The sequence below is a fragment of the Capra hircus genome, chromosome 23, assembly GCF_001704415.2.
Source record: "Capra hircus breed San Clemente chromosome 23, ASM170441v1, whole genome shotgun sequence".
NCBI classification, from domain to species: Eukaryota; Metazoa; Chordata; class Mammalia; order Artiodactyla; family Bovidae; genus Capra; species Capra hircus.
The window spans coordinates 33,278,544-33,304,285 of record NC_030830.1 but is presented as its reverse complement, the minus strand read 5'-3'; the positions used below and the strand labels follow the sequence as shown (position 1 = coordinate 33,304,285).

The following is a 25,742-nucleotide window of genomic DNA, read 5'->3' as shown; positions in this document are numbered from 1 at the left end:
CCCTGGAACCAGGCAATTCGGAGCAGCCTCCTTCCCCAAGCCTCCCATTCCTGCCACCAAAACCCACACCTGTTCTCGACCCTCACGACTCCTGTCCCCAGACCACCTCTGCACCAGTCTGGTGGCCTCAGCAAACTTTCCTAGCATGACTCCTCCTCTAGGAAGCCTCCCTGACCCCACCCTTACTTCTGGGATCTGTAGTCCTCCTTCCTGTCTTGAGCCTTTCTTAGTTAGGGGATGGAAGTTTCTTCTTTTCCCCCGAACAGATGATAAGATCTTTAAGAAGCAAAAGGGGATTCTCTTCCCATCCTTTCCCCCTGGCAACCAGCAGATGATACCTGTGAGCTGCTGCTCTCCCCTCCCGTTTCTCCAGAAAATCTACTCACAAATCATTGGCCTTGGGGATCAGCATGCCCAGCTCCTTGATGCGGTCATTGATGTTGAACCTCCGTCGCCTTTCAACTAGAAGTAACAAATATCGGGGGGAACAATTAGGGAGATGAGGACCCCACCTTCCAGCCCAAGGAGGGAAGCCTTAGTCCTTCTGGGAAGGGACGGGTGACATGAGCGAAGAGCCAACTCATTGAAAAGACCCTGGGAAAGACAGCGCAGGAGGAGAAGGGGATGACAGAGGACAGGATGGTTGGATGGCAGCTCTGACTCGATGGACATGAGTTTGAGCAAGCTCTGGGAGATGGTGAAGGACAGGGAAGCCTGGCATGCTGCAGCCTGTGGGGTCTCAAAGAGTCGGACATGACCAAGCAACCGAATAACCACCACCACCACCAAATGGGGTGGCTGTGGGGGTAAGGGGGTTGGGGGCAGGCCAGACATGATTAAGGAGGGGAAGACTGTAGCAGACAAAGCTGCCTGGAGAGGCCTGATCCAGTGCTCAGAAGGCTCCACGCCCTAAAGAAAACAATCTGATAAACTCATTCCCTCTGAAGTTCTGGGAATTTCATGAATATCTCTTCCCTGGAGCACCTCTCCCCCCACCTCCTAGCAAGGACTGGTGGGAAGAGGCTGAATCCAGTCACGCCAATGCCAGGATTTTAAGGCCTCATGTAAGGAATCCTTCCTAGAAGCTGCACGTCAGAGGGTAGCTTTGGAGCCAGCCTAGGTGAGAGGAGGAAGAGGGGCAGGGGAGACTCACTGAGGTTGTGATTGTCTTTCTTCTGCCGCTCCTTGGCCAGGGCCCGGCTCTCAGCATCTGGAGAACAGAAGAGGAGAGCTGGGAGGGGAGGTGCTGGGGAGACACAGCCGGGATGGGGGCGCTCCTGGAGGCAGCGGGCAGTACCTGTGAGCTCACGCTTCTGCGTCAGGTCCGCTGGGCAGGAGCTGCTGGTGACGCCCACCAGGGAGGCGGTGACCTGGGGGTCTCCACTGTACACATTCAGGTGACTGCTGGACAGGGGCAGCTGCAGGAAGAGGCGGGGAAGAAGACTCAGTGAGCGGCCCCCATTCTGCGGGGGCCTCTCCCCAGGGCCCATCGCCCCAGGAACAGCGATTCCCCAGGACAGCTGGGGAGGCCACGCTGGGGTCAGAGTCTGGGCAAGAGTCCAGAGCTGAAGAGGCAGCCCCTGCCCTCAGCGAGCAGCACCCAGTGCTGCTGGAAGCAGCGGCAGGAGGGGAGATAGGGCCTGTAGAAGCCTGGGGGAGGAGCACCTAATCTGGAGTTTCTGGAAGGTTTCCAGAAGGCGTGGTGAGGAAGGGCACTAGAGCAGGGGGTGGCTGAGCAGAGAAGCAGACTGGAAGGAGCTGTCGTCGAGCGCAGAGCGTGATGCGGGCGATGCTGGGGGACCCGGGAGGGCAGGTTCCACTTGCAGAGACCCTGGTGCTTGACGACAGGCAGCCATTGAGGGGTTAAACGGGGGCCCCGCAGGAAAAGATCTGAGTTCTGGAAAGATCTCCTACCACACATTCACGAAAAGCAAAATCACAGGCCCAGAACCTGCAGAGTACAGGGGGAACCACTGACAGGGCCAGCTGCTGTGCCCTGCCCTCTCCCCTCCCAGCCCTCCCCGGCCCTGCTGGCAGCAGCAGGCTTCCCATCCTGCTGAGCCACACTGGCACCAGGGCAGTGGTCATGGAGAACTGACTCCCTGACCTCCCACAGCATCAAGGGCCGGGGCCCCAAGGGCGGGAGTAAGCAGCTAAGGCTCATGGAGCTCCAAACCAAGGGGAGAAGATACCCCAGTTTCACCTGCTCAATGTAAATACCTGTCCCCCATTGCACAGAACTCATCCCCAATGTCTTGCCTTATCTAAGTTGCCCACCATCCTGTGGGTAGAAGGCACCATCCCCAGGGGTTCAGAACCGTTAAGGGACTTCCCAGGGTCACAGCCAAAGATAGGCGTCTAGATTCTAAGCCTGGCCCCTTCCCACCCACCCAGGAACCCGTAGGGGAAGCCTGGACCATGACTGCTGCTAAGGCTGCTGGAGGCAGAGGACCAAGCAGGCCTGATAGCACTTCCCCCTCAGAGGGAGGGGCACAGGCCTGTGCTCCACTGGGCCGCGGGCTTAGTAGAGGTGTGTGCATGTGTGTGAGTGGCTCAATCGTGTCCAGCTCTTTGGGAACCTGTGGACTGTGGCCCACCAGGTTCCTCTGTCCATGGGATTCTCCAGGCAAGAATACTGGAGTGGGTCGCCATTCTCTTCTCCAGGGGATTTTCGCAACCCAGGGATCGAACCTAGGTCTTCTGCATCACGGGCATATTCTTTCCCGTCTGAGCCACCAGGGAAGCCCTTGGTAGAGGAGTGAAAGTGAAAGTCGCTCAGTCGTGTCCGATTCTTTGCGACCCAGTGGGCTATACAGTCCATGGAATTCTCCAGGCCAGAATACTGGAGTGGGTAGCTAGCTTTTCCCTTCTCCAGGGGACCTTCCCAACCCAGCAATCGAACCCAGGTCTCCCGCATTGCAGGCAGATTCTTTACCAGGTAGAGAAGAGCCCCATATCCCAAGGGAACTCATCCGCTCCAGGCCTTCCTGGAGCCACACTGCTCCCCTCAGCACCAGTGCCCCCCACCCGCCCCGTCCCAACTTGAGCAGCCCTCCCCAGACACCCCTCCCCACTGAAGCCCCACCACACACACAGGCTAAGGGACATGTCTCTGGATGCATAATTCTCCCGGGCCTGGGCCCTCGTCACATGGTTGGATGGAGGCGACTCTCATCTCTGCAGCGAGACACCATCTCTGCCCAGGTGAGGACCCTGTCTCTAGTTCTCTCCTGGGTCACGGCTCTTGGGCGGCCTCTGCCCCTCCCCCTGACACACCCGCCCTGCCCTGGCCAGTAGTACCGTGTTGGGCATCTGAGTTTCAGGATTGATGAAGCCCAGGACATCATCCAGACACATAATGTTGTCAATGACATCAAACTGAAACAAACAAACAAAAAAACAGTCCCTTTGTGGGAAAAGGCACTTGGAGAAAGGCAGAGGGGAAAGGGTACTGGACAGCTGCTGATCTGAGGGACCTTAGAGCCCACCTCACCCCACCCGCTCATCTGGGGGTAAGGGAACAGGCCCAGAGAGACCTGAGCTGACCGGGTTCCCCAGGCCCCAAGGCTCAGGTTAGGGCTCTTCCTAAGGAGCCAAGTTGCCCAGGGAGATTGCTTTAAGCCTTCTGCCAGGACATTGCTTTGCAGGTGTGCTGGGCATTCCGGTATGAGTCTCTTGTTTCTTCCTAGCAGGGCTTTCCGAACTAGGGATGATGTTTCTCCTAGGAGACTAGGGCTCCCTGAGGGCAGGGCTGTGTCTCCCCTCAGACTGGGGCTCCCTGAGGGCAGTGCCTTGCCTCTGCCATTAGACTAGGAGCCGCAGGGGCACAACACGGGGCCCCAGCTCTGCCAGTGGCAGGCACGGGCCAGCTCCGCACTCACCTCCCGCTCCGGGTTGGAGCCGATGTGCAGCATGGCCATGGGGCTGTTGGGAGCACTGTTGCCCGCTGAGGACGACAACACGTGTGCGGGCCGCACGCCTGGGGAGGCGGCTGGCAGGGGCTTTGGGGAGCCCTGGGCGGGGCTGATGTGGGCGGCAAACTTGTTCCCGTAGGTCTCAGACAAGTACTCCCGCACCTTCTGGTCCCGGGACTGCTGCAGGTGGTAGGAGGTGGGGTTCTCCAGGTAGGACTGCACCTGGGAGAGGCGGGAGGAGGCAAAAGGTTCCGGGCTGGAGCTCCGAGGGACCGGGGCAGGAGTTGGAGGGGACCAGCCCGAGCCTCAGGCCTCACCTTCAGCACCTCCCCGGGCACTGGTGGCGGAGATTGGAAGTGGACGGGGGTGTTAATGGCTGGGGTGGGCGGCCCCCCCAGCTGCTGCTGCTGCTGCTGCTGTTGCTGCTGCATGTAATGCATGACGGCCTGCTGCTGCATGCGCTCCCGCTGCTCCTCCTGCTGCGCCTGCTCCCGCATGAGCTGCATGCGGAGCCCGATTCGCGACGCCATGGTGGCTGCCGGCTCCCTGGGGACAGATTGCAGGGCAGTGAGGCAGGGGGCCCTGCAACTTGCACGGGGTCTCGGGACTTCCCTGGCCGTCCAGTGGTGAGGACTCCGAGCTTCCACGGCAGGGGGCCGGGTTCAATCCCTGGTCTGGGAACTATGTTCAGTCGCTTCAGTCATGTCCGACTCCGTGCGACCCCATGGTCTGTACCCTACCAGGCTCCTCTGTCCATGGGGATTCTCCAGGCAAGAATACGGGAGTGGGTTGCCATGCCCTCCTCCAGGGGACCTTTCCGACCCAGGGATCGAACCCATGTCTCTAATGTCTCCTGTGACTTTCCTGGTAGTCCAGTGCTTAGGACTCCACACTTCCACCGCAGGGGTCCCGGGTTCAATCCCTGGTCTGGGAACTAAGATCCCGCAAACCACATGGTACCGCCAAACAAACACAAAACAACAACAAAAACAAGCAAGACCAAGTGCATGGGCTCTTGGGGAGAGACCAGGACAAAGGTGACCGCATTTCACGGGAGGAGGAGGGCGCGTGGGAGGTTTGCTCAAGGTCACTGAGCAAGTGGATGGCAAAGCCGAGACTTAAATCTAAGCCTGCTGGTTTCTTGGGCCAGAGATTCATTCATGCCCCCTTCATTTGTTCTAGTATGTCAGCACCCCAAACTTGGAGTCAGTCTTGACCCCTTTTTCTCTCTCATGCCACCTGGTAAGCCTGCCAGATATGACCCCAAATACATCCTCCTCTGCTACCGCCTCGCTGCCCCCAGGGAGGGCCCAGCCTCTGCCATGCCTTACCTGGCTTCCTGACGGCGCCTCCTAACCTCCAGCTGGCCCCACGACATTCTACTTGCAACTCGATAATTAGAGGGATCCTGTTACAACCTAAGTTAGAGACTGTCTCTCTTTCGGCTCAGAACTCTCCATGGTTCCCATTTCTCTCCGCATAAAAGCTGAAGTCCTTCCCATAAAAAGGCCTCTCTGATCTGTCCCCACCTGATGGTCTCCTGTGACCCCATCACCTCCTACTCTCCTCCCTGTTCCACCTGTTCCAGCCACACCTAATGCCTCAAACGCACGAAGCATGTTTCCTGCCTCAGGGCCTTTGCACCTGCGCTTCCCGCTGCCTGGGGTGCCCATCCCCCAGATGCCACCAAGGCTTATTCCTTCACCCCCACCGCTCAAGTGTGTCACCTCCTACCCTATTCAACATTGCAAAACCAGCACCCCCACCCCCAACTCTATGCCCCTTCCCTGTTTTAAGTTTCTCCCTGTCACTTATCACCATCTTAAATATTATGCATTTTTGCTTAGTTATTTCAATTCATCCTCTATCTATCTCTCAGCAGGAATGCAAACTCCCCCCAGGGCAGGCATTTTGTCTGTCTTGTTCACTGCGGTGCCTCAGGCCTCTACAAATGTATACAGGGAATGTTTACTATTTATGAACCAGCACTGACCATCCAGCACTGAGCCAGCTGTAGGCCCTGAGCCCGTGGCATCTACAGTCCAGAAAGTGAGAAAGGCAAGTCCCTGGGTCATGGTAACCCCACACAGAGAGGGTCGCTTCGGGGTACCTTGTCCTCCCTGGGTGCAGCGAGGGCAGTTGGTAAACTGAGTCAGTAAGTGGTGAATCAGCACAAGACTGGCAGGTCAGCCGCAGTGTAGACCAGAGGCCGGAGCTGCACCCCAAGGTCCTAAGAATGAGACCCATACACCTGGGGGTGACAAGGGAAAGCAGAACAGGCTGGCATGTTCTGCCGAGTGCCAGACATCAGACTACGTCGGCACTAGAGGAAGGTACTGGAAAATACAGGCTTCCTGGTGGCGCTAGTGGTAAAGAACCCACCTGCCAATGCACATGGGTTCAATCCTTGTGTTGGGAAGATTCCCTGGAGAAGGAAATGGCAACCCACTCTGGTATTCTTGCCTGGAAAATTCCTTAGGCAGAGGAGCCTGGCGGGCTGCAGCCCATGGGGCTGCAAAGAGTCGGAGGCGACTGAGCAACTGAGCACACGCTGGCAGATATTCAGTGAAAATCACCAGATCGGGGAACTAATAATAATCTGCATCCTATCTGAGCATGCACTGTGTGCTGGGCCGGGTTCCAAACACCTTCACCTCAAACAGCCCCCTCTGGTAGCCTTGGTTATTCTCCTCCTACAGATGAGGAGAGACGGTGGCACAGGGAGGTTGAGCACGCTGCAGCGGGATCAGAGCCGGGACCCAGTGCCAGTCTGGCTCCCCGGCCCGTCATGGGCGGGGCTGGGGATTCTGTCTCCGTGTAGAGCTGGGAAGGTGTTTGTCCCAGGTTGCGCATCTGGTTGATCCAGGGCCAGGAATGGAGCCCCAGCCACCTGGCCCCAGGCCAGGGCTCCCTCTAACCACCCTGCAGCCTGACCTATAAAGTGGAGCGGCTCCGTCCACCTTGCAGGCTGAGTAGTCAGTGGCCATTACCTCATCTCCCTTCCTCGCTTTTCTGCCCCCTTAGGCTAGGAATTCCTGAAGAGGCTGCTTCAGCCTCTGGCCTCTGGCCAGCCCCCAACAGGACAGTCACCATGGAGGAAGGGGCAGACGTCCCCCCTTCTCTGCCCTCCTCCGTCCTGTGCTCCCACAGAGAGGTGGCCTGTCTTTGGCCCTCCTCCCCAACTACAGCCTTGCAAACCTCACGGGCTCTGACCCCGGCCCTCTCCCCTCACAGCTGCACCCCCTGCCTGCTCACACAAGCAGTGAGCAGGAACAATCTGACTTCAGTTGGCCACAGTGGGTGGCGAGGCGATGCAGACACTGGGCCTGGCAGTGCCAGCCGGCCCCAGGGGGACTCGGGGAGAACGAGCCCCTTGTTTCTCTGACAAAGGGCTGGGCAAGAATCTGGGCTCGGGCCCCGGCTAAGCCTCTCACTGGCTGTGCCAGCCTCAGTTTGCTCATTTGTAAAATGGACACAGGAATCCCACGTGGGGTCTAGGAGAGCCTTGGGGAGAGGATGCTGAATTGCAAACCGTGAGGTGACTGCGTATCAGAGGGTGTCAGACGCCTTAGCTTGTGCCCTGTCCTCTGACAGAGGCTGGCTCTCCCACTTCCACCCCCATTGCCAAAGCTGTCACCCCCCCCACACACACACAGAGCTGCTGCCACTCGCTGAGTCCTAGCCCCATCCTCTGCCCACCCCACCTCCCCGCCTGGGTTGCTCTGGGTGCGGTGTGGCTCGGTGGAATGGGTGTGGAGTTTAGGGTGGGACTTGAGGGGTGAGGGGATCCAAGGGCAGACAGGGTGGTCCCGGAGAGGGCGCAGATGGTAGTGGGCTCTCGTTGCCTCGAGGCTCCTCTCCCCACCAAGCCCCAAAGCACACGTGCTCACTCAGCACCTGAGGGCCACTTACAGCCTCCCCAGTGCCCAGTCTGGTCAGGAGGGGCTAAGAGGAGGGACACAGGAAATGAAAATGCCCCAGACCCTCCCCAACATCTGACCTCAGACCTGCCAGGCCTGGAAAGGGTCCACCGTGCATAACTCAGTAACACTGGGAGACTGCCTCTAAGCTGAGTCTGGGTTCTAGTTTAGTTGTGACCAAAATGGGCTCCTCCGTCCAACGGAGGCAGCCAAAGTGCCTGCTCTGCCCATACTGGCTGGGTGGTGTTGGGAAAGCCACTCAACCTCCCCGTGCCTTGGTTTCTTCCCTGGTGAAAATGGAGCCAGTAATGGCACCTGCCTCATGGGATTGTCGTGAGGATTCTAGGAGACACAGTGAGTGTGCCCTTGTGTGTATGAGTTGCTCAGTTGTGTCTGACTCTTCGTGACCCCATGGACTGCAGCCCACCAGGCTCCTCTGTCCATGGGATTCTCCAGGCAAGAGTACCAGAGTGGGTTGCCATTGCCTTCTTCAGGCTAACAGCCCTTAGGCGTTCGATAATGGGTGGATCCTGCCTCCTCTCTGAAGCAGTGCCCTTCTCTGGTCAGAGGCCAGAGCTGGTTTCACACCAGCCTGTTTGGGGGCCTCCCTTGTCAGTCATTTACACCTTAGTATGAACAGATGGTCAGAACCTTTCCCAAGGAAAGATGTGGACAGAGGGAGGGGAAAGATGGGGAGAAATCAGTGAGGAGAGGCAAGTAGAAAGAGGATCCCAGGACAGGAAGGTCTCAGGTATCAGGAAGAAGATCTCAGAGACACAGCGTTGAATGGACAAATCAAACTGCAGGATAAAATGTACAGCCAGAGCCCGCTGAGGCAGGAAATAAATAAATGTGCAGAAAAGACTGGAAGAATCAGGATGCTTCTTGAATACTTACCAATAGTCAAGGCTGTGCTAGGTGCTTTCCAAATATTAACTCATCTGTTCTTCACAACAGCCAGAGCCAGTGACTGCTAGTATTGCCCTCAGTTTCCAGGGAGAAACTGAGGTGCAGAAGCGTGAAGTCATTGGCCCAAAGTCACATATCTGGTAAGTAGCAAGATGGTGATTTGAACAAGGCAGCCTGATTCACTGGGCCCCCAACATCCAAACTGTTCACTGTGGTTACCTCTGGGAAAGACAGGTGGGCTGGGAGGGGCAAAGAGGGGTTCTTAGAGTTTCTCATCCCACTTTCGAAGCAGTTAACTCTTAGGGTTATGAAGATGTGCTACTGGTACGATTCTTGTGTGTGTGTGTGTGTGTGTGTGTGTGTGTGTGTGTGGTCGCACCATGAGGCATGCAGGATCCCAATTCCCTGACCAGGGGTCAAACTCGCACCCTTAGCAGTGGAAGTACGGATTCCTAACCACTGGACCACCAAGGAAGTCTCTGCTGTAATTCTTTAAAACCAAGGGGAAAGGAGGTAAGGCATTTTCTAGGGGTTTGTGAGGGGTCCAACTGGCTTCCAATCATGTCCAAAGGTGAGATCCCCTAGGTCCACCTGGAATCTGGCCCAAGCCCTGCCTTGCTCAGCGCAGTGGTTATTAGGCCAGCTGAGGACCCTGAGTGGAGACACTGAGTGGCCTCCAGAAGCACAGGTCAGGGTCAGAAGCCACATGCCAGCACCCAGGGCCCAACTCAGGTTCCCCTACAGCCCCAGACACCAGCCTTCGGAGGGGATGTGATCTTCTTGAAGGGCCCCCCAAACAGCCCTCAGCTGAGGCACGTGCGGGGCCTGAACTGCCTTGGGGACTTTTCCTTCTTCCAGGTGATCTTTTAAAAAATATGAGCAGGAAGCAGAAAACACATAGAGCCTCCAGAACCAGCAATTCCATTCCTAAGTGTCTGCCCAGCAGAAAAGCATCCCTGTGGGCACCAGAGGACATGGACTAGAATGTTCACAGCAAGCGCTATAGATAGTGGCCAAAACTGGACACCACTCAAATGTCCATCAACAGGAAGATGGATAAAGAGGTGATATCTCCGTGCCCTGGAATGCTGCTTAGCGATGGGAGTGAACCAACTATTGCTAAACACAACTCAGATGACTCTCACAGACATTTAACGGTGAACAAAAGCCAAACGGGCGTACAGAGTGATTGTTATACAGATGGTTCAGAAAGGGGTAACACAAATCTTTCATGTTAGAATTCAGGATCCTGGTAACCCTTGGGGGGAGTGAAGGGGAGGGGACACAGGACAGCTTGGGGTGGGGGCTGGGAGGACTAGGAATGTTCTGTAATGTGAGGCGGATATTGGGGACATGGGAGTATCGAGTTTATGAAAATGCATCCAGCTGCTCAACAATGTGCGCACTTTTCTCTAAGCGTGTCGTACTTTCATCAAAATTTTACAGAAGAATGAGGGCAGACCTTACAGAACGTAAAAGAAGAGGTGAACAAATTACCCTTCCCCTCCCCCACCCAAGTGTGGCTATGACTTTAAAATGCCTTTGGTACCAGGCAGCTTCAACACCACCGCCCAAGGGTAGCTTGGTATCAAAGCCTTTAAAAATATCAAAGCCTTTAAAAATATCCGCCAGCTCGAGGAAGAAGTCTCAAATACAGAAAAGGCTTTTATGTATAAAGATGTCCATCACATTCTATGGAGAAAAATCAAAAATAATCTCAATGTCCAGCAATAGGATGGTTAAATTATGTTGCATTCTGGAATTATCTGGGGGTCCCACTGGTTAGCACTCTGCACTTTCACTGCTGAGGACCCAGGTTCCCGGGTTCAATCCCTGGTTGGGAAACTAATATCCCACAAGACACAGGGTCCAAAAAAAAAAAAGGGTTGTGTTTCTCCTCGTAGAATGTTGTGTTTATAATAAGTAACACAGGGATATGTCAAGTGACAAAAAGTAGTACGCAAAGTTATGTATAAAATCTGATCATCATTGTGCAAAATATGTGTAAAAAAACCTCTTGGGAGGAAATAAACTAAAATATTACTGACTTCTTTGGATGATGAAATCATGAACAATTTTGTCTTTCTTTCTACCTTTTGGAATGTTGTTCTTTTTCTGTAATGAACATGTTTATCTTTTTAATGAGGAAAAATAAACTAATGCTTATGGACCAGGTATGGACCTGTTTATGCACCAGGTATGCTTAAATACATCTTATTTATTAATAATTATCACAATCACTTTATGATATGAGTCCCAGTACTATCCTCCCCACCCCACCCCCCTTTATGAAGAATCTTGTACAGAGAGTTTGTCACTTGCCAAAGGTCGCAGAGCTAATGAGCGGCTAGGCTGGATGCTGGCAGTCTGACTCCACCATCCTAATCCTGGGGCTGAGTTTGGCCCTGGTCCCGCACTTGGGGCAAGGTGGTCACATTTTATTTTAGGGATTCCCACTGAAGAAGCCCCTCTCCAGTCAAAGGGTTTCAGCAGCTGATCTCTTTCATCTAGCTCAGGGGCCAGAGGGTCCTGGGACAAGGGAATGGTCTGAAATCCTCAAACACAAGCAGAAAAAATTCTGCCCTTCCTCAAAGGGCAGAGATAATTTCCTGTATTCCTAGGAAAAAACATTATGTCTGGCGGCTGAAACAACAAAGTGTGGACGCTCAGAGGCCAGGGTGCCTGGTTAAGCCATTTATTGCGTTCTACGCCTCTGCGGTCGGAAGAAGTTTTCTTCTGATCCAGTCTGTTACAAACCACCAGCTGTGTGGGAGCTGCCCAGCTGAGACGGAGGGGAAATCAAACCAATCACTAAAGGAAGGCCTCCTGAACAGGTGCTGAGGCTCCCGGAGGCAGGGGGACGGACCCTGTGATCTCCTGGGTAACCTTTCAGCCTTGGGAAGGGAAGAGAGAGGGAGATTCCAGGAATGGGGGTTGTTTTAACTTCTCGGGGCCCCCTCTGGCAGAGGGCCTGGCAAAGGAAGGCCTGATGAACTAGGAAATGGAACAAGAGTGTCCATAGAACCCTCACGCCTTAGGACAAGGCCGTTCCTAATTATCAAGGCAGTCATGGGTCCCCAGAGAGTCTGGGGGGCATCACTTGGGTGGCAACCAAAGACAGCTAAGGGTAGGGAAGTGCATTAAGATTGGACCCCAGGAGCCAGCATACCTGCCCATACGATGATGTGGGGACTTGGCAGCAGGATGTCTGGGGATGAATTCCAGACGTGGGCCTGACTCTGTCCAAGCCCAGCCTCAGTCTTTCCATCAGCCACGTGGGACTTACCAGCTGGGGAACCTCTCCCACAGAGCTGCTGTGACCTAAGCTGGGATGCTGTGTGCAGGCCTCTGCAAGCGTGAAAGCATGGGCACGGCGGGGTGATATCACCATTGGGTCACTGTTCACCGCCGCTTCATCCATGCCCACCGGGGGCATCCCTGGGCAAGTCTCCTCTTTCTGTTCTTTAGTTTCTTTTGAGAAAATGGTCCCCTCCATTCCTCCACCCATTTACATATCAGGGCCCCAGGTAGGGGGAGCCCTGCCTAGTGGTCACCTAGCTTCTATCTTTCATTACAGACTGGCCAGAAGAAGCAAGGCTTTGGCCAGTTTTTCCCAGTACCGGACACCCTCTTTGTTTCCTGTCCAGAAGCCTTGGGTTGTAAAAGATTTTCTTTCCAAAGCTTACGTATCTTTCTATGATACGTAATTCACTGCAGTGCTATAGGAGAGGCGGGTGGGGAGCAAGTAAGCCTACCTCTCTGGGTTCTAAAGGGATCAAGGGCAGGCAGAGTACTGAGCACAGCGCCTGTGCTGGAGACACTTGGGTGGGTTATTATCATCTTAGGTGACCCAAGGGGGGTCATGGAAAGCAACAGTGGGCCCTCTGGCTGCCTCCAACATTGAAGGAAAGCAACTGGGGGAGCTGGCGCCTCCTGGTTGGCCCCAGGCAGGGCAAGGGGGGCAGCTTCAAAGGCGATCCCAGACCAGAGAGGCGCCCATCTTGTCCCCGAGGGATCAGCTGGTCCCTGGCAGGAGGCCGGCCCCAGGAGGACTGTCACTGCGCTTTGAAGGATGGGGGCCGCGGGTGGGCAGGGGGACACGTGGCTGAAAGAAGCAGGGAGAGGAGAAACCAGAACAGTCCTGGGAGGTGTCTGCCCTTGTGATATGCATAGACTCAGGTGGGCCACGTGCACAAACGCGTCTGCCGTCTGTCTGTCTCACACCCAGACACATAGTGCGGAACCCGTCACCCTGCCTCTCGGCGCGGAGCTGTCCCTCTCCTGGGTTGGAGCAGGGTGAGGGGGCTGAAACTCCCGTCTCCCCCTTCTCCCCTGCAGCCCACGCCAGCCACCCCACCCCCTTGACCAGCCTGCCTGTGGCTCACACGGTTTTATTCTCCGGTTGTTTCCTGGTCACCACCAGTCCACCCAGCTACAAGGAAGCTCCCAGAGAAATCGGCTTTCTTCCTCAGAACCTCCGCCCCATCCCAGCCGGCAGACTTCCCAGAACGAGACTCAGGGCCCTGGGAGGCTGCTCGTCCAACCACCCGTCACGTGCTCAGTTACCACCTGTTCACTCATTCAGCAAACAGCCTGAGTCTCCTCCGTGGACCAAGCAGAGTGCTGAGCACATGACCGAGATCAGACCTCACCCGTCCCCACAGACACTTCACAGGACAAACAGAGCTTCTGCAGATGAGAAAACCAAGACTCGCAGAGGGGTTCCGGGCTCTGGGCAAGGTCACACTACAAGGACGCGGTGAAGCGGGGAGACCAGCCCAGCTCTCTCCTGCAGGTGTGTGGCCACCACCAGCTCTAGTATCAGAAGGAAACCAGGGGTGCAGAGGGAAGAACCCTGGAAATGGATTATTGTCCCCGTAAACTCCCAGCCCTGCCTCACCCCTCATCCTTTGCTGTCCTCAGTGAACCCTACGGAGGGTCCCGAGGCCTGCACACCCCTCAGCCCTCCCAGAGGCCTCAGGACACAGGCCAGGCCCGGCCCACCTGCAGGCTCTCTGCTGCTACACAGCCAAGATGGATCCAGGCCCAGGGCTCAAGAGACCGACCATACATCGGGATCTCACTGAGGCAGTTAATGTGGGCCACGCAAGGGCCTCAGGGGGAAATCATATCAAACAGGCTGGACAGAAATGCGATTGCATGGCCTGGAGTCCCGACACTGGACAGCAGAGGAGGGGCTGGGAGGGAAGGGCAGCCCACAGGTGGCACCCCAGACAGGAACGGGGCCTGAAGAGCAGGGGTGTCAAGGCTGGGTCTCCAAGGGGTTCAAGCCCTGTGTGACGCCCCCCCTGCCGCCCCCAGCCCACCCGATCCCCTCCCCGTGCTAAGTTCTGTGGGTGGTAGGTCAGCCTGTAAGGTCATCAATGCCCTCCAGGGAAGCTGAGGCCCAAGACTCCACCTGGTTGGTCACTGCCTGCCATCATGGATTTGGGGCCCAAGAGTTTGGAGCCTCTGGAATGAGTCTGTTCCCAAAGGGCCGAGTAGGATTGAAAAGCTGTGTTTAGCTGTCCCATCGCCCAGCCGTGTGAGCCCCCTTGGGGTCCCTCTCCCAGTTGGACCCCTGGTTGGTCATGTGAGGGGGCAGGGGGTCTGGTGGTGGGCCCCCTTCCCACTCTGTCTGGGCAGGTGCAGGGCTCAGGTCACACGGATGGTCCGGGGCTGGATGCCCGCCGAGCCGCCCTGCAGGCAGGGGACAGGGAGAGCCGTCTCAGGCGCTATCTCAGGAACTCTGTCTCTAGAGCTGCAGCAGCCTTGGGAGACCCAGTCTTCACTTGTCTGTCTCCTTAGGAGACCGCAACTGCTCCCCAGCCCCAGTGCCGGCCTTTTGGGCAGGGCAGGCCTACTGACCCCGGTGTGAGAGGACACAGCCCATGGCAGTGAGGAGCACAGAGCCGGCACACAGAGCAGCCTCTGGCTCCAGACCTGGGGCCTCACTCCAAACCCAGCCTTCTCTGCCCTAGGGGCGCCTAGCTCCTGCCCCTGCCCTTGGGGGCTTCCTCCGCTTCCTCCCAGCTGCAGTCACCTCTCCGGTCTCCAGCCTCCCTGCCCACCATCCACTGCAATGAATTCCTACTGTTTGGCCTCCTTTTTCAGAATTTAATCTGCCTCTGAGGATGATGAAGACAACCTCTTTAAAACTGAAGCATCCAGGCTTTGCCTAATACAAGAAGACTTTGGAAGAGAGGAGGGACAAAGGAAGGAAGAAAGACACCTATGAGCCCTGACAACTGCATTAAATTCGCAGAAGGTGGCCCACGGCGTCTGGGAACAAACCACCAGGCATTCATTACTGTTTGCCCTGATTCCTTTGCATAGTTCTAAGCTGATACATGGTACTGATGTCATCCTCAGACTATACACCACTGAGGATGCAGTAATATACTCCCCATTTCACAGAGGGAGCAACTGAGGCAAAGAGGCTGACAGCTTGCCCAAGGTTGCATGACAGTAGGCAGTGGAGCTGGGGCGCCTGGTCTGCACAACCAACCTCCGCCTGCAGAGTCTCATGAGTGCCTGGAGACTGGCTGCATGCTGGGCACCCAGGCTGGGATTCAGCCTGGAAAGGGCCTGAGGAGCCAGGGAGGGAGTCATAAGGCTCTGGGCTAGGCAGGTGGGGCTGGATGCTGCTCCCTGCAGTCCAACCCCTCTGCCATCCCCTCAGCTGCATCTCTGCCTTCTGAGTCCGCTCCCTGGAAGATGACTGGGTTCAGTAAAATGCTCATATGCTGTGAACCCGACAGACCAGAGCTCGTCTGGCTTTGTGACACTCTTCCGCTGTGTGACCCAGAACAGGTACTTAACCTCTTGGAGCCTCAGTTTCCCCATCTGTAAAATAGGATGGCAGTCATTCCACCTCTCTCAGAGGAGGTGAGGGGAATCAAAGGAGCTGGAGTGTATGAGGTGCCCAGCACCTAGGGGGTGGCCCATGAAGGTCAGTTCCCTGGCAGGGTGGGCTGTGTCCATCTGGCTGACTTCACCACTGAAAGCATGACCCACAGACATCACATCCCAGAGAGCTGGTTAGAAATGCAGATTTTCAGGCCCTAGGCCAGACCTATGGAGTCAGACACCCTATGTTAGCGCTTTAACATGGCATCCTAGGAGATTGGCGGGCACATTAAAGTCACTTCACTTGCAGCTTGTTGGGGCTTGATCACTTGCTGGTTTCAAGTGCGACAGGTGGGAGAGGGAGCCGCGAGGTGGAAAGAGATGCTTAAAGGGACAGGCATAGGCTTTCAGAGCCCCACAGTGAACCTGAGCAAACTGCCCAAACTCTCAGGCCCCAGGGTCAAGGTGGAGCTGGGAATGAGGGCTCCAGGCTGGCTGGACTCCCGATTACCTGGTGCCGGGCCTCTGGCCGGGGCAGGAGGGAAACAGCCTGCAGGGACTAAAGGGAAGCCAATAAGGTTCCCTGCGGTGGGAAAGCAACCCAGACAGGCCTACTCACACACACACAGCATCTCCTACACAAACCATTGTACGTGTGTGCGTGCACATGCACACACACACACACACACACACACACACACTGCCCCAGGACTTGGCTGCCCAGAGAACAGCCCCAGCAGGGAGTGGACAACGCTGAGGACAGTCTGTGCCGGTGAGCGGTGCGTGAGGCATGCGGGCTGCTGGGGCCCCTATAGCCAGCCTGGATGACCACTCTACACACCCCCACTGCTCGCCCCTCCCCTTCACCTGCCCGAGCCCAAACCCAGCTGAGCACCGAGAGACCGAAAATCGGCTCCCCTGAGCTTCAAAGGGACCCACATTCTAACTGGTCCCCTCGCATCATGCCCGCTGATGGGCCCCCACTCCAGGTTGCTGGATGGCAGATAGCAGGATGGAGCACTGACCTCAGGGTTTCCCCAGGAGGTGGCAACACCCAGTGGACGGAGCCCACGGTGGTCTCCCACGCATACACGAGCAACAGCAAAGCCCGCCCTCTCCCTGGCCACACAGCTTCAGGAGCAGCAGGGACCTCCGTCCCTGGACCCACGGGTGGGTAGCAACACTCTCACAAACACCCTCAACTTCAGCTCAGAAACACACACCCGCTGACCTCTTTCACCTCCGCGGACTGGATGGCCAGCGGCCCCCAGGTTCATAGGACTCCAAACAATCCTAAACTGTGGGCCCTCAAGCGGGCCTGGGATGCCCGAGAGAGAACCATCGACTAGGGGGTCACCGGGGCTGCTGCAAGGCGCACGATGTCATGGGCTCTGGAAAGGCCCTTGGCCCCAAAATATCCCCCCTCCGCGTCCAGAAATCCCTCCCAAACCTCCAAGAGTCACTGCCAGGAGAGGCTCCCACCTGAAGCCTGGTCAGCTCACAGCCCTGGTGAGAGGCCGCCGACAGCTGGCCTGAGTGGCAGAGGAGGGGCAGAGGGAGGGTGCGTGCCAGACCGGCAGCGCCAGCTCCCACCGGGAGGGGGCACCCCCTGACACCCCAGAAGGCCGGTTCCAGAGAAGACAGCACTTCTCAGCTAGGGAGAAGGAGGGGTCCCTCAAAGGGAGGGGCTTTAAGCAACCCCACCTCCACACACGCCAGGGGACATGGGGTCCTGCCCCAGCAGTCTCTACAGGGAAGGCAAAGAGCTGGCGACCAGGAACCCAGGAACGGGGCGGGGGGTGGGGTGGGGTGCCCTGAGTGATGAGCGCTGGGGGACAGGAGGGGGAATTAACCAGGTTCCAAAATAGCACTGCTGGTTCTGCCTCGCTTCACCCTGTGCAATGTCTGGCAGCTTCTGCTTTCGGTCTGACTCATGCCTGGTGGGGGCAGGACAGGGCGGCTGGAGCAGGCAGGGGCCGCCGGATGACCACAGGCTGTTCTCCCCTCAATACCGCCCCCCACCCGGTGGCTGGGCCTTCTCCCTCGCCCCGCCCCGGCTTGAGCTGCGCTTCTGGGAACTGGGAACATTCAATCGGGCCACAAAATCCAGGGGTCCCCTGCCCGGGTCCTCGCCCAGCCAGCCTGCACTCGGCCTAGGGCTTCCTGAACAGCAGCTGCCCCAGACCCAGAGCATGGCATAGCTTCTCTGCTGCCCGGCCCAGGTGCCCGGCTGGCAACTCTAACCCATGCGTCTGGAAGCCAAAGGAGAACTCTCTTCCCAACACTTGAAATGACCTTGTACCACAGCGTTACCCACTCCCAGTCAAGAGAGCAGAGGGAGGCAGCCGCCTTCACCTGTTCCACCCTCGCCCGCCACCAGAGATCTCATGCTCAAAGCGCACACAGCAGGCCCCCACCCCATTTTCTGTCCTGAAATGTCACAAGGAACACTTGCCCTTTGCCAGGCAGAGGGAGGAACCCAGTGCCCTGGCTTTTGAGCTCGTTGGGTCGGGGCGAAGCCTTGCTCACTCTGCGCTCCCCGTCCACCCCTCCCCCTACCTGTGCCCCCGACCCCCCGCCCCGCATCCCCCACGGGGGTGAGACTTGATCAAAGATGCTTAAGCTCCCACCTGAGACAAACTGAAAGTCACGTCCTAAGTCCCCCATGCTAATCTCTCCCACGTCCTCCCAGCCCTCACACCGACACACGCCTGCCCCGAATAAGCACAGCCACCTTTCTATCCAAGTGGGGCAGGTACAACTTCAAGGCCCAGTTCACTCTGCCAAAGCCGGCCCTGCCCTCCTCGGGGTGGGAAATAGATGCCACCAGTAAGTAGGAGGAGAATGTCAGAGGGCATGGGGCTGGCCAGCCCAGGCCAACATGTTCCTCCCCCACCCCCCCACCCCACTCGCCACCCTGGCACACGCATGCTGACCAAACCTGGTTTGGAAGTGAAAACATCAAGGGGAAAGTCTGTGGGTGGCAGCCGGAGAGATGAGTCAAAAGGGACCGGGACTTGGCAGGCCTGCCGGTGGCCCGTAGGGGTCTGGAGGGTGTGCTGTGTGTGTGCCCGCCAGGCCGGCACCTGCCCTCCCTGCCTGCACACCAGGTGGCCTTACCTACACGCCCCTCCCTCCTTAACTCTGCTCCTTCCCCGCGACCCAATTTGGGAGTGAGTCTAGTGTGAGTCTGAGGGATGGGGGCAGGAGTCTAGAAGGAGAAGGCCCCTCTCCAGGAAGCAGGTACCAGGCAGTGTTTTCCCCAGGGACAAAGAAGGGCGCTCAGGAATAAACCGACCCCCCACCCTTATTGCACCGTGAATTGCATCCTGTTCCCCATAGAGGCTCAGCTAGAGGGCACTGGAAGGCTGGGTTCCCCACTGACGAAAAGGCAGCCACGTGGCAGCCGTGGGTCTGGCGGCCTCAGGAGGGGGAAGAGGCAGGGGCGCAAGAAAAAGGAAAAGGAAGTCAGAAAAACCGCTACAATCACAGCCTCCGCAGAGCTCTGCCGGAAGGGGACTCAGAGTGGCTCAGGCCCTGTGGCCACCCAGTGCGTTGCCCCCACCCTCTAGGAGCGGATGTTGAGCTCAGAGAAAGAGAGAAAGGGCCAGAAGGGGCCGCCGCATGTGGCCCCTGGTAAGGACCCCCTGCACGCCGCTGAGTCCCTTCCCTCTGCTCGGAGCATCTAGAGGGTCCCTGGCAGCTTCTCCTCTTACAGGGACACCCAGCACAGAGCAGGTGGTCGCTGAATGTGGTGAATGTTGTGCCCATGACTGGTCCCAGTGGGAAGGGTCTGCCCAGGGGCAGCAGGAGAGGGTGGTGGCAGGTTTGTGGGCCTCGAGAGAAGTGAGCGATGACAAGAGGGCTTGGCAGGAGGCACACTCTTAGGGACTGGCCAGCCACCATGCCTGCTTTCAGTGAGAGTGGCAGAGGCTGTCAGGGCCCCGGCCACGGCCCCTGGCCACTCCCAGTCCCGACCTGCCCACCTGAGCACCTCCATCGGCCAGCACCTGCACACAGCTGCACCAGAGCCAGCGGAGGCAGTGCCCGCCTTGCCCCAGCCAAAGACGGAGGGGAACTGGTAACAAACCCCCAATTCCAGCCCCTTCTCCCGAATGAAGTGAACGTCGCTTGGTCATGTCTGACTCTGCGACCCTATGGACTATACAGTCCATGAAATTCTCCAGGCCAGAATACTGGAGTGGGGAGCCTTCCCCTTCTCCAGGGGATCTTCCCAACCCAGGGATTGAACCCAGGTCTCCCGCATTGCAGGTGGATTCTTTACCAGCTGAGGGGTCCCAAGGCTGGGAATCTAAAGCACTTTCTCCAGAGCCCACAGTGGTCACCTGCACAGTGGTCACCTGCTCCCTTCCCTTCCCTTCCCTTCCCCGCCTCGCTCCACCTAATCCACTAAGGGGACTTCCTGGGGTCATCACCCAAGTAAACTGTCTGTACTCACAGCCCTGTCTCAACCAAAGGGGCCTGAGGAGGGAGTTTTGACCTGAAATTGTGCAGCTAACTACAGCTTACAAAGCTATTATTAAAAGTGCCAGAGTAAAATGCTGGCTGGTTATCCTAGGGAGAAGCAGAGAGGCAGGCGTGCAAGAGCCCAGTTGCTGCAGAGAGACTGGTGCGGTCGGATGCAGTGGCCAAGCATGTACCTAGAACTTTCTACCTGTGGCAGACAAGAATGCCCTCAGAAGCAGAGTTGGCCTGACGAAGAGAAGAAACAAGGACTTGCTGGGTTGCAAGTTACATGATCAGGAAGCCTCCACTGCAGGTGTGGGGCTGGTGACATTGTTACCGGTAGCAAATGCCAATAGGACTGTATGTCCAGCGTGACTTCTGGCCCCCGGGGCTGCTCCTCGGATAGAACTATGGAACTCCGGCATTCCAGAACCTGAGCATGCCTGTCCATGCCTTCAGAAGCAAGGCTGTCATGCTCCACGTTCAGAAAGAGGCACTGGGGACACCCAGGGAGGCCACTTGACCCCACACTACGAGCATGAGTTTTGAAGCAGAGAGAGCTGAAGTCCAGATCAGTTGCTCATTGGCTGCGTGACCTCCAGCAACTTCGCTTCACAGGATCCTAGGGTCCTCGTGTGCAAAAGGAAGATAATGTCTATCTTGAAGCGTTTCTGTAAGGATTAAACGTAAAGCAACTAATTCGGCACTCAGGAAATACTTGGTAGATGCATGGTTAGATGTATGGATGTAATGGATGCCCAGAGGGACATAGAGGATTAAGGGACGGATGGATGGATATAACGGGTGGATAGATATGATGGACAGATGGGTGAATGGATGGATGCCTGGATGGATACAGTGCATGAAGTGATGGATGGAAATCATAGACAGATGGATGGCTGAATGTTTACAAGGTGACAGAAGAGGGTGGTTTTCTTCAGTCTGGTCCCCACCTGGTTCAGTACCCTTTTAGGCTAAATTTAATAGCAAGGAAATGAAGGCCTATCACTCTCTAATTTTTCTGTTAGAGAAATCTGTTTCCATTTATTAGGTTGACAAATGCGAAGTAAGATCCTCCTAATGGGCCTTAGCCACATTACCAGGGGGTCATTCCCTGAAGAGGGTAGTGGGCTAGGTCAGGAGAGAGGGTGTCCTCCTGGCTCGGTCACCAGGACCCGCGTTCCCATCGTGTGGTCGCACCACGCTCGTATCCCACTCCCCTCAAGTTCAAGTCCAGCCGACCCCAATCCCAGGGAACGTGGGTCTGGGCCAGGGAGAGGAAGCGGATGCTGAACAAGAGCAGGTAGGGGGAACAGGCCAGGGTAGCTAAGCAGAAGACCAAGAACAGAGCATGGATACGTGGGCTGGGAGTGAGCAGGGATCAGAGAAAAGGGACCGAAGAGCAGAGAGAGAGAGTGTACTGTCTTTGGAGAAGTGGAGAAAGGAATCGGCCCTAAGAGAACAAGGAGCAGAAATGAAACACACTGAGCAACAAAGAAAGGCCATCTCCCTGCCCCATCACCCCCACTGTCCACCAGATAAAGCCCTAACTCCCCAGGCGGACACTCAGGGAACTCAGGATCCCCTTGTCCTAACCAAGTCCTGGGCTCAGTGAACAGGGTCCCATCACTTTCTCCCTGACACCATCCAGACCTCCAGATGTGCCTCCTGCCCTATCCTCCTTCCACAGATTGTCTAATAATGCCTGTGTGTCTCTGGAAGGCCTGCTCCAGAGCCACCTCTTCCAGGCAGCCTACCCTGACACCACCCTCCTCTGATTACCATTTGGAAACAATTAATTGGCTCCATGACAGGCTCCGTGCCTGACACCAAGACGCAGATATAAGTAAGACAGTCCCTGTCCTCACCGGTACTCGCAATCTATTTTGAAAAAACAACATTACTTGATAACATATACTGTATTGTACTTCTGTTTAGAATGACTATCTCACTATGACTGTGCTGTGCTTAGTTGCTCAGTCGTGTCCGATTCTTTGCAATCCTATGGACTGCAGCCCGCCAGGCTCCTCTGTCCATGGGATTCTTCAGGCAAGAATACTGGAGTGGGTTGCCATGCCCTCCTCCAAGGGATCTTCCCGACCCAGGGATCAAACCCAGGTCTCCCACGTTGCAGGTGGATCCTTCACCATCCAGGCCACCAGGGAAGCCCTTACTATGCCTACTACCAATAAACCTGAACTGAGCACTTCCCGTTTGTCAGGAAATCTTACTAAGGGCTTTACTGTGTCTTAATTCATTTGTCCTTCTCAACAACACTGGGAAGTAGGAAATATTAGTGTACCCATTTTATAAATGAGAAACTGAGGCACAGAGGAGTTACTCTGTCAAGTTTTCTCAGCTGTAGTATAAGCTCCCTGAGGGCTGTCCCCAGGTTTTCTCTTTCTCAGCATCTCCCAGGGAGAAGGCACTCAAACCTGGCCCTTCTGGGCTTGATGTGCCTTCCTGTGGCCTGAGATGAAGGTGTTATGGCTTTGTAGGGGGACAGCGTAATCAGAGAAAGCTGAGCCCGAGCAGGCTGGGCATGACAGGGCTTCCGGGTGGGGTGAGAGGGGAGCCAGCCTCGGTGTTCCCGTCCAGCCTCCCTCTTACCCACCTGTCCCAGCGGCCCAGGCTTGGCATTGCACAACCTTGCAGTCCCCGCAGACTGCCCTGTCCATTTGGTGAGAGGGTTGAGGTGGCACCAAAGGGGAGCCAGGCCTCATGCCCGGGATGGACGGGAACAAGGAGGTTGGGCCGGGATAAGGGAGAAGCTTTAGCTCTGCCTGATCCCATGGGGGGTCAGGGCTCGTGAGCAGATAAGTTGAGCCCCATAGGTGTTGGTTCCAGGCACCCTCCAGGCTGGCCTAAGGGCCCGGGCAGTAGGCAGAGATGGGACCCCTCAAAGCTGAGCGCTGGGCTACCCCCTTGGCAGCCTCTCCGGCCTCAGAGGCCCCTTCAGGCTGGGAAACCTGAGGAGATGGGGCAGCTCAGGACGGATTCTCAGAATAGAAGCAACAGGAGGCCTTGCTCTAGGCTGGGGATGCAGAGCCTCCAGGCCAGCCTGTGGAGCACAGGAAAAGGGGGTGAGGCTCCAAGTTCAGCCCTGGCCACACCTCTCCTCTACATTCCCGTGTCCTCCTGAGAAGGGGGACACTCAGTGCCACCACAGCAGGGGAACTGAGGCAAGGAGACGCCTTCCGATCCTGGGGACTTGTTCTGCCTGCCCAGCCACCAATACCATCTAACCTCCACGCTTCCCACAACCACATGGGGACTCCAGACCCTACTGTTCTGGGATCCCCTTCCACCGTGGGGACTTGTAATTTCTAGAAAGTAGCCTACCTGGCTCCTCTAAGTTGGGCTGGGGAAAAGAAGGAGCTGGCCTTTCCCTGAGCCCTGACCCGAGGCTGGGTGTGCAGCACAGTAAGCGGTGCTGAGAGGCTGTGGACCAAGGCTGCCTGAGCTTGAACCCCAGCTCCATCGCTTGCTAGCTCTGTGCCCTTGGGCAAGTTACTGCAGCCTCTCGGGGTCTCGACACCTCGATTTCCTCATGTGAAAGGGAGACAGTGCTCCCTACCCTGTATCCACAGTTGATGAGAAACCAACGCATGCGCTTGGCTCCTCAAGCACCTGCATGGTGCCCGCTCCCCCGCTCAGGGCACCCCCACTCACAGCCTCACCACCAGCCCTCCTTCCTCCTCCTCACTGGGGGCCCAGTGGCCTGGGCCCTGGCAGGGGCTGCTGAGGAGCTGACGGAGCCACTGCTATGGACGGAGCTGGTGCCAGGCCCACGGCGGGCACAGGGCCCAGGCGTACAATGGGGCTGTGTGTGCACCCAGTGTTACCCCGGAGCAGAGATGGGCAGGCCAGCATCTGGGGTCCAGCCAAGAATTCATTTCCCTGGAGAGGGCCTCCCCACCCCCTCCCAGGCTGCTCAGTCACCTCCCTCCCCCGGGGTGGGGACAGGCACCATCCACACCCCCACTGAGCCCAGGCACTGGAATGGGGACATGCCTGGTGGCTGGCGCTGGGGAAGAGGGACTCCTGAGTCCAGCTGCCCAGACGGGGCTGCCTACTTGTGAGGCACCCGGGACCCATTATGGTGATGTGGGGCTGCGGCTACTATGAAGGTGAAGTCTGCGGGGGCTGGAGGATATGAGAGCGGTCAGCTGGGACCCCTCCCCGTCATATGGAAGGAGGGCCTCCCTGCTCCTCCCAGGGCCCAGAGCCTCAGGAGAGGAGCCGGCTAGTTCCCCAGGGGAATGAGTCACCGGCAGTGGCTGCAGCCAAGACTGCCGAGCCGGAGCCGGTGGGCAGGTGGAGCCTCTCCTCAACCCTCCCCGCAGGTCTCCTCCGGCTGGAAAACCACTCAGCCGGTGCGGGGTGCTGACCACGGCGTCCCAGGCTGGGCCTCCGGAGGACACTTCCTCTGCTCCAGAGGATTAGCTGTACGAGGCCTGGGGGTGCACTGACTCCTAGAGCTGCAGGCACGGACCACTCGCCTCCCCTCCCCCGCCCACACAGGATGCCATGGAGAGAAGAGTCAGAATGCAGGTCAAGACAGCCCCCCCAAAACCCTGAGTGAGACACAGGGTCTGAGGCGAGGGAGGAAGGGGACACGGGCCTCTGGTGAGTGAGGAAGAAGGGAGGAAGGCCAGGCCACCCTCTACCTCAGGCTGTGCCTAAAGAGGGGAGCTGGGGAGGGGCGCCCTTGCATGAAGTCACTTTCCATTCTCCTCAGAGCTCAGGAAGCTCCCAGCAACAGGAGATAACCGCCCCAGCCTGAGGCTGGCCGGACCCACACACCCTCTCACGTCCAGTCATAACGACACAAATGTGTCCCTATGGGCTGCTGCCCACGCCTGCAGAGGGTCACACACAAAAGTCACGGTGGCGGCCCCAGCCCAGCGGACACACTTGGATGCCCACCCTTCCTCTCACACCCACGGGTCCCTGCCTCCCCGCCCAAGCCCAAGCCCAGGCCCATCACACCCTGAAGGCCCCGTCAGAGCACTGCAGCTGCCCTACCCTCGCCTCAGACCCTGAGGACCACCTCTCCCCCCCACCACTGGTGAGAGGGGCTGGACCTTCTGGACATGTATGACCTGCCCTGAGAACAGAGGCTGAGACGCCGGAAGGGGCCTCCCAAGCTGAGCCCACCATCCTCATTTCACCTGCGAAGAAACTGAGGCTCAGGTTGGGGAAGTGTCTTTGTCTAAGGTTATGGGCAGGGCTGGGGGAGCTTAAGGCTGGTCGAACGAAGCAGAGAACAGGGAAGGCAGAGTGAAGGGTGAAAAGAAGAGGAAGGGGATGGACTGCCCTAGTAGCATAGTGGATAAGAGTCCGCCTGCCAATGCAGGGGACACAGGTTCGATCCCTGGTCCGGGAAGATCCCACACGTGCCACAGAGCAATTAAGCCCATGGGCCAGAACTGCTGAGCCTACGCGCCTAGAAACTCATGCTCTGCAGCCAGAGAAGCCGCAATGAGCAGCCTACGCACGGCAACGAAGAACAGCCCCCACTCACCACAACTAGAGAAAGTCCGCGTACAGCAAAGAAGACCCAGCACAGCCAGAAATAAATAAATAAAAATTAACTAAAACACAAAAAGAGCAAGGGGGGATCTGCCACCCTCTCAGAGGGGCAGCTGTCCAGGGACGCTGCGGTGCCACTTCATTCATT

General features: G+C 57.0%; 1 protein-coding gene across 1 annotated transcript in view; it reads right to left on the bottom strand.

Annotated features, from left to right (window-relative positions):
* TFEB (transcription factor EB) overlaps window positions 1-25,742 on the bottom strand; it is a 47,457-nt gene that overhangs the window by 2,631 nt on the left and 19,084 nt on the right. Inside the window, exons 2-7 of the mRNA XM_018039127.1 lie at window positions 4,232-4,460; window positions 3,882-4,136; window positions 3,301-3,378; window positions 1,298-1,418; window positions 1,154-1,210; window positions 387-462 (exon numbers count right to left, since the gene is read on the bottom strand). Coding sequence (XP_017894616.1) covers window positions 387-462; window positions 1,154-1,210; window positions 1,298-1,418; window positions 3,301-3,378; window positions 3,882-4,136; window positions 4,232-4,444 — 800 coding nt within the window. The 5' untranslated portion in view covers window positions 4,445-4,460. The remainder of the gene's footprint in view (window positions 1-386; window positions 463-1,153; window positions 1,211-1,297; window positions 1,419-3,300; window positions 3,379-3,881; window positions 4,137-4,231; window positions 4,461-25,742) is intronic.